At 41.4% G+C, this 8,713-nt stretch overlaps 1 protein-coding gene across 1 annotated transcript; it reads right to left on the minus strand.

The window, feature by feature from the left end:
• Positions 1-161: 161 nt before the first annotated feature.
• On the minus strand, positions 162-7,916 carry LOC127971670 (histone deacetylase 3). Its single transcript, XM_052574854.1, has 15 exons — positions 7,717-7,916; positions 6,631-6,713; positions 6,405-6,547; positions 6,179-6,260; positions 5,889-5,945; positions 5,744-5,799; positions 5,375-5,508; positions 5,205-5,285; positions 4,589-4,662; positions 3,839-3,903; positions 3,662-3,751; positions 2,735-2,793; positions 2,223-2,302; positions 706-863; positions 162-443 (listed from the first exon to the last, which is right to left on the minus strand). Exons 1-15 carry the CDS (start codon positions 7,769-7,771, stop codon positions 374-376), a joined length of 1,287 nt encoding a protein of 428 aa, XP_052430814.1. The 5' UTR covers positions 7,772-7,916; the 3' UTR covers positions 162-373.
• Positions 7,917-8,713: the final 797 nt, after the last annotated feature.

Raw genomic sequence — 8,713 nt, forward strand, 5'->3', positions numbered from 1 at the left:
GTTGTATTTATATATATACACATAAATATACAGAGTACAGACAAAAACTATATAAACAAAAACATGCAATCGATTGTTTGACAGTACTAGTATATTAATATGTGTGTGTGTGTTTGCCTAAAAATGAATTGTATTCATTATTTCTTCCTTAAAGACGAAGGTTCTTTTCCAAAAGATTTATTACAGAAACATTCTATAAACAAATGATGAAAAGGTAAAAAAACAATTCTGTTAATCATAACCACGTGGATGCAGTAAATATACAGTAGAGATGAGCTCGGGCTCCTCAGTACAGGTGCAGTATTAATACTCTAGAGCTGTGGAGATGATACAAGCTTCAGACACAGACGGCTCATCCTCCAGGACCAGAGCTTCAGATCTCCACGTCACTCTCTTTATCATGATCATGATCACCATCGTAAAACTCGTTCGCTGCTTCAGGCCTGCCATCAAACAGAAGACGGTCAGAAGATCAGGACACACACTATATCTACAGTCAACTGCACAATAACCAGAGATACAAATCACTTGCTTTTGAAGGAAATTAATACTTCCAGCAGAGATGCATCTATCGATCCAATGTTAAAAGCATCAAAAGTGATGGCAAAGACATTTATAATGTTACAGAATATTTGAGATAGATAGATTCTTGATGATAGCTGCAGTGTTTCTGGTGTTTGAACACTAGTGTCAGCGTGCGGTCACCTGGAGAAGTTGTCTTCTGAGCCGCGCTCGTCCGGGTCAGCCTCGTCTGGACGCTCGTAGCTCAGTAAATCTGAGGGAACGTCATGGATCTGGACACTTGGAGCGTGATTCAACATCTTCAAGTTCTCAAACACTGTCTGACGAATCTGCTCCAAATACTAGAAAACACAGAACACCACACACACTGCTGAAGACTCGACACCTGCGAAACACACACGCTCTAACACGGACATCTGCTTTATAGCCACAAGGGTTACATTTTGATATGGTTTTTTATTATTTCACTTTTTATTCACTTTATTGCATTATTATAATTTATTACAAAACGCCCAATAAAAAGTCCAATAAAAACCACAATGCACCGGGGTTTGATATCTAAGTCCTTGACTGTGCTGACGGCTGACAGGAAGTGAACCTCAGTGCTCGGAGATCTCCAGAGAGCATCTCAATCTGAATCGGTTCATTATGCTACACTGCTTGTTTTTACATTTTTTTTGTCTGATCCAGGTTTTAAAGAGGTTTTGAGTGTGATCTCACTGTGCTCATTAAAGGTCCCATGACATGGATTATTTTCTTTGTTTAAATGCTGAGGTGTACTCATATTGTTAGTATGATTTTTAATACATGGAAGTGTTGATTATAGCATTATTTTTTCTATCTTTTCCCATCACATGAAAGGCTGCAGTGATGAGCCTTGGGTAGACAGAGTCTGTTTATCACGTGGATGCAGTGATCTCGTCATTATTGTAACCCGTTTTCTCTCACAAAATGCTTTCACCACAGCTAACAGCAAACACAACATCGACATGAATAAAGCAAGAGCTTCGAGTGCAGCATAACAGCATCATTGATTATAACAGCAGTTTGGGCAAGTGTGCAGATATACTCGCGATGTGTGATTGACAGCTCTGAACATAAAGTGAGCATTCTTTGATCGCTCTCTGTAGGTAAATAATTTAAATAACAGATTTGTTTCATGCTACTAAGAGAAACAACGTGAAGTTGATCGTTTAGTCACTGGATTGATTCACTGATGCATAAACAGTATTAAACGATTTAGAAAGAAAGTCTGTGTGAACTTGAATGATTAGCTACACATCAGAAATCACTGATCACAGATCAGGCATTAATGAACACTGTTACTCACTGTTTGTGCCGGTGCTGTCGAATCCATATCATAAAAGTCTGTTTGAAACGCCTGTGCTGACATTGTGACTGATTTAAATGTAAATATCTGGGCGGGCAAAGCAGAGGAAGGGGAGGTAACCTTTCCCCTTATGACGACATAAAGGGAAGATTCCCGATTGGCCGTACGAGCTCTCGTTTTCTCAAAGACAGAGCAGGACCCCCAGGGCTAGGTTTACACCTATCAAAATTACTAACCACCGGGAGACCATAGACAGGTGAGGGGAACTAGTATTAATGTTAAAAATGTCATGGGACCTTTAAGACAAATCCACAGTCAATGTAAAGACAGACACAAGTAAAAACACATGTGTGAGGAAAATAACCCACACCTGTCTAGAGTTTTGGTTTTCTATCCTTGTGCTGACATCTGGGTGAAGAGTGAAGTCTGGAGCAAAATATTCAAAGTATTCTGTGAAGAGAACAAACACAGGAGAAGTCCCATTAGGGTGATTCACACACACACACACACACACACACACAGCGACAGACGAGACACACACACACACACAGAGAGACGGATGAGATCCACACACACACACACACACACTCACACACAGAGACAGACGAGACACACACACACACACACAGAGACAGACGAGACACACACACACACACACACAGACGAGACACACACAGACAGACGAGACACACACACACACACACACAGAGACAGACGAGACACACACACACACACACACACAGAGACAGACGAGACACACACACACACACACACAGAGAGACAGACGAGACACACACACACACACAGACAGACGAGACACACACAGACAGACGATACACACACAGACAGACGATACACACACACACACACACACACACACACCGCTGTATGGCAGTTCATCACTGATGGACTCCTCGACCAGTAGAGACGTCTCGTAGGTCCTGCAGCAGGAAATGAGAAGATACGAGTGAATACTCACACATCAGCAGCAAACACAGCTTAAAAGCTGCAAGTCTTCAGACATGAACTTACAACACTGGGAAAGAACAGCTGGAACAGTACACTGCAGTGAAAACACTTATTTATTAGTGACACACTAGCATCTGGACCACTGATACTCTCAGCCGGCTTCTTTCTAACAGAGTAAGGGACTCTCATGAAGTATTAATGGAGACATGATTGGCTGCAGATGACGGTTCTGAAGAGTCTGATGCTGGGAGCAGAGAGAAACGCTGAGAGATTTAGATGATGACTGGTTTTGTTCCGAGAGAAGTGTGTGCTCTCAAAAAGCATTCATGAAGATCCGACCGGATCGCTCGAGGAAAATAGTCAGCGGTCAAAAGAGTGTGACGCGAGTTTACCATGTTCCAACTTCAGCACCTTTTTAAGTTAGAAATGTTCTGGAATGAAATATTCAGCTATGTTGGATTTCAGCCCCTTAAAGTGAAGCCCTGGAAATACAAGGCATTAAAATGCAAGCAATGTTAATGTAATGCATTATTTTTTCAGTGCAATACAAGACATTTGTCATTATTTTTCTTCCATTAAAATTGAGAGTATTTGCAATGTGTATCGTTGTTCTTATTTTTTAATAACTAAGATAAAATACATGCCAGAGATTTTTATCTTTGCCCACTTTGTCTTTAATATCCACTAATCTTTTCTATATTTTGTTACTTAGAGCTGCTCTGTGAGAAGAGTTTGGTCTTACTGTAGTCTGAACAGGAAGCTGCTATGAAGGCCTGTGTGTTAGTGACACCTCTGCTCATTTCACAGAAGGAAAGAGTGGATGATTAATAGTGGACGTACCAACACCTGGCGACGTTTCGGACCGTGTATCCTCCTCCACCCAGAACGAGCAGCGGGATCTTGAAGCTCTTCACAAACTCCACACAGTCTCTACAGACACAAGCAGTCTGAGCACAGATGAAGACTTCAGAGCAGTGTGTGTAGTGTGTGTGTGTGTGTGAGGAGAAGAGCTCTTACCCGTGTCCTCGTATGCTGAGATTGAAGCATCCTAACCGGTCACAGCCCAGAGAGTCAGCTCCACACTGCAGAGAGAGAGAGCACATCAGAAACACACACACACACACACACTCACAGCATCACGACTGACCAAGAGAGAGAGAGACTGAGAGAGAGAGAGAGAGAGAGAGAGAGAGAGCACACACACACACACATCAGAAACACAGACACACAGCATCACGAGAGAGAGAGAGAAAGAACACACACACATCAGAAACACACACACACAGCATCACGAGAGAGAGAGAGAAAGAACACACACACATCAGAAACACACACACACAGCATCACGAGAGAGAGAGAGAAAGAACACACACACATCAGAAACACACACACACAGCATCACGAGAGAGAGAGAGAAAGAACACACACACATCAGAAACACACACACACAGCATCACGAGAGAGAGAGAAAGAACACACACACATCAGAAACACACACACACACACACACTCACACACACACAGCATCACGAGAGAGAGAGAGAGAGAGAGAGAGAGAACACACACACATCAGTAACACACACACACAGCATCACGAGAGAGAGAGAGAGAGAGAGAGAGAGAACACACACAGTATCACGAGAGAGAGAGAGAGAGAGAGAGAGAGAACACACACACATCAGTAACACACACACACAGCATCACGAGAGAGAGAGAGAGAGAGAGAGAGAGAACACACACAGTATCACGAGAGAGAGAGAGTCTCACCTGGAGGACGATGCAGGTGGGCTGGTAGAAGTCCACCACCTGCTTGATGACCGGCTGAAACAGATGTCTGTAGCCTGAGAACACCAGAACAAACATCTATCTTGAGATCATCTCACTCAGAATGATGAAATGATTAAAACAAGAACAAACTTCTTCCAGAGAGCCAAAAACAAACTGTTTCCACACACCTGTGTGTTCTTGTTTTAAAGCATAACCTCAACTTTGACTTGCGTCTAAAGTAAATGTGTGTAGATTTAGACGTGCTTAGATATTTGCATTAGAAACAAAAATACTGAAGGTATTGAAAATGCATGAAAACTTTAATTCCTTGACCTTCTGCTCTGACCTTTGTGAAAAGGGCAAATCAAGACTTTCAAAGACCCGAAGAAACCCTGAATATCACACTGCTCTAGATCAGGTCATGTTCACACAGTATCTTACATAACCTCGAATTCTGTTCTATGGACTACTCAATACTCTCTCAACATACTGCTGCATCCTGGGATGGTTTCTATTACAGTAACAGCAGCTCCTGTGTCTGTCATGAAGAGACTCGTCCCTTACGATCAGCAGTGACTGATATGAGAGTGAACCTAGCTTTAGCTCCTATGCTCACTCTGGTCATCGATGCCGTCTCGCAGAGGCACGTTCAGACAGTAGTAGCGTCCGCTCTCAGCTCCCACCTCGTACATGTCACCTTCACATCAACACAGCAGTGTGAACACAGCAGACACATGGAGAGGGTTCTCATCTGAGCTGACTTCTGTCTGAATCAGATCAACATACCAGTTCCTGGGAAGAAGTAGTTCCCGTATTTGTGGAAGGATACGGTCATGACTCTGTCTGTGAGATAGAAGGCTTCCTGAACTCCGTCCCCGTGATGAATATCGATGTCGATGTAGAGCACGCGTGGATGATACCTGTCAGACAGAAACCAGCTGAAGCAGACGAGTCCTGATGCTCCGTTTTTAATTCAGAGGATTTCTATTCATTCATTTGCACACCCACAATACTAGTTATTAGCAAAACAGCTAAAAAACAAGTCACTTAAAATGGTGTTTCCCATGTACATTCATTAATGGTATTTCTATATCATTTTTGAATGATGCATTATATATGAAGAGTGATGTCACTTCCTGTCCATCTCTCACTTACTTCAAAAGTTCAAGAATACTGATGACAATATCATTCACGTAGCAAAATCCAGACGCCTGGAGACAGAACAAAGAAGAAGTAATATAGAGGCTTGATGTCGTTGTTTTTCTTCATCTTTGTATAAATCTAATAAACCAAGGCTTACCTCAAACTTTTTGGCGTGATGTAAACCTCCAGCCCAGTTTATGGCAATGTCACATATCTGTGCAATGAACAAAATAATCATCAAAACAATACAAAATATTTACTATGTTTCAAGTTGTAGTTCCATTTTTATTGTAAAAACAATTTTAAGTTAAGAATATCCTAGTCTTTCACATTTCACATGACAAATGCATTATTTTCAGGAAGCAAAGATTCATTTTCAGGTTCAAAATTGTATGCATTATGATTTTGTCCAAAGCATCAGCAAATGCAATATTGCCGGCCTCTGACCTTGTGATTTAACTGAGTCGCTCCTTGTAAAGAGGCTCCAGTGTATCTGGAACAGAACTCAAACAGACCCGGAAACACAGGACTGGGAACACAACAAAGATAACATCTAAAAGCAGAACTACAAACTGAAAAGACTGGCCACTTGCTCTCATTAGTGTTCATTAAAACATGTCTTGAAATCTTTTGTCAATCTTTGAATGAGCTGGATGAAGAGGAGGAAACTGACCAGTCGTCTCCGACGTTGAAGGCGTTGAGGCTCTTGGTGAAGCCCTGCATGTTGTTAGGACTGACCTTCTGCAGGAAGTCGATGTAATCCTCCGAGTGGAAGCGGCACATGTCGTGCTGAGACGCCTTGTACGGCTTGAACACCTGCACACAGAGAGAGAGAGAGAGAGAGAGATCATCAGGACCTGGGGTCAGTGAAGAGACAGGACTACAGAGACGCAGCATACCATCATCTTCTTGTAGAGCCCATAGTGCAGCACCAGACTGTGTGTGAGAGACAGACGGTGAGGCTTCATCGGGTGTCCAGTGCCTGCAGGACAACATCAGAGATCAGATACACGCTCTGCCCCAAACATCACACTGACACCTGAAGCTGAGCCGTGGAGCGCTGCTCGATCAGGAGACATCTAACTCTGTGATGAAGATCATTCAGACTGTAAACCTCTCACCAGGGCCCTCTCAACAATCAACATCTGACCCTGGAGCACACAACCAGACAAACGGGTACAACATCTGAGAGCTGAATAAATCATCTCTCCATTCATGTCTGGTTTGTTAGGAGGACAATATCTGTCTGAGATACAACTATTTGAAAATCTGGAATCTGAGGGAGCAAAAAAAAAACATCTTTAAAGTTGTCCAAATTAAGTTCTTAGCAATGCATATTACTAATCAAAAATTATGTTTTCATAAATTTATGATAGGAAATTAACAAAATATATTCATGGAACAGGATCTTTAGTTAATTATCCTAATGATTTCTGCTATAAAATTATATATATATATATATATATATATATATATATATATATATATATATATATATATATATATATACATATATATATATATATATATATGTGTGCTGACTCGTACAATGTATTGTTGTATATTGCTACAAATATACCTGTGCTACTGATGCCTGCTTTTGTGCTGCAGGGACACATATGTTGAATTTCAACCAGAAACAACAGTATACTATGTACTAAGCATTGCACATAAAAAAAAATAAAAAAAAGAACAAAAAAAAAAAGAATAAAAGAAACGCGCATTGCGAGACTGGACACATCTGGAGATAGCTCTCTGGGGCAGTTCTGAATGAGTCTCTCTCAGCAGCCGCTCATCATACACTGCTCGCTCATGTGTGTTAATGAATTTGATCATTTTTACAGTACAGTGCAGCGTGCAGTGACCACATCTCTCTGTGAGTTAAAGACAGCTCTGATCCGATCTGATCTGATGTGTGCTGTCTCTCTGTAAACACTGATCATACTCTCGGATTAGCAGCTTCCGCTAACACACTTCACTCTTACCGTAGTGGAAGTTACCCACGTCTGGGTCGTAGAAGTACGCCGTTCGGCTCGTCATTACGTCGCAGAATCTGAATAAAAACGGTTAATTCTGACACAGAGAGAAATTTGTTTTATTTTGTTTTTTCATTTATTTACTCTCTGCACCCCTGTCGCTATCTTCATTACAGAACCGGAAGTGCGTGTTTCCTCTTCTTCGTGGCTGCTGCTGCGAAGTGCTCGTGCTTCACAGCGCCACCTCACAACTACTGCAGTAAATACACAACTCGATTTCATACAATGTTTGGCGCATAATAACAAAAATAAAATAAATATTTCAAACCACGAGTTCGGTCTGTGTGAGGTTTGCTTACACACAGTTTGATTCTTTGATTTCTCTGCAATTTTTGTCATTGTCCATGACTTTTCACAATTACTTTTCCATCGGCACAGGTACCGCAAAGAATGACGGCCCGGAAGTGGCCCAGAACTGGATTAAAGACTCGGGTCACACATAACCAGCCCGAATCTCAGCCAGTTAATCAGCCTTAGCTGGCCCTGATCTGGGCCAAAACAGGTTTTATTATTGGTGCCAATTCTCAGCCTTAAGTAAACCAGAATACCCAAATCTGAGCCACACCTGAGCCTTATATAGCCCGGACCCAACCTCTGGCCCTAATGGATTTCATGCGGGCCAGATTTGGGCCGGTGTCCTGTTATTTTATTCTACAAGTCACGTCTGCTCACCAATCCTGCATTTATTTGATCCGAAATACAGCAAAGGCAGTAATATTGTGCAATATTTTTTACAATTTAAAATAACTGCCTTCTATTTGAATATATTTTAAAATGTAATTTATTCCTGTGATCAAAGCTGTGTTTTCTCCAGTCTTCAGTGTCACATGATCCTTCAGAAATCATTCTAATTTAGTCATTTGCTGCTCAAGGAACATTTATTATTATTAGTATTATTATTATTATTATTATTATTATCAATAGTTAAAACAGTTGAGTAAATTTT

Source organism: Carassius gibelio, chromosome B14, assembly GCF_023724105.1.
Source record: "Carassius gibelio isolate Cgi1373 ecotype wild population from Czech Republic chromosome B14, carGib1.2-hapl.c, whole genome shotgun sequence".
Taxonomy (NCBI): Eukaryota; Metazoa; Chordata; class Actinopteri; order Cypriniformes; family Cyprinidae; genus Carassius; species Carassius gibelio.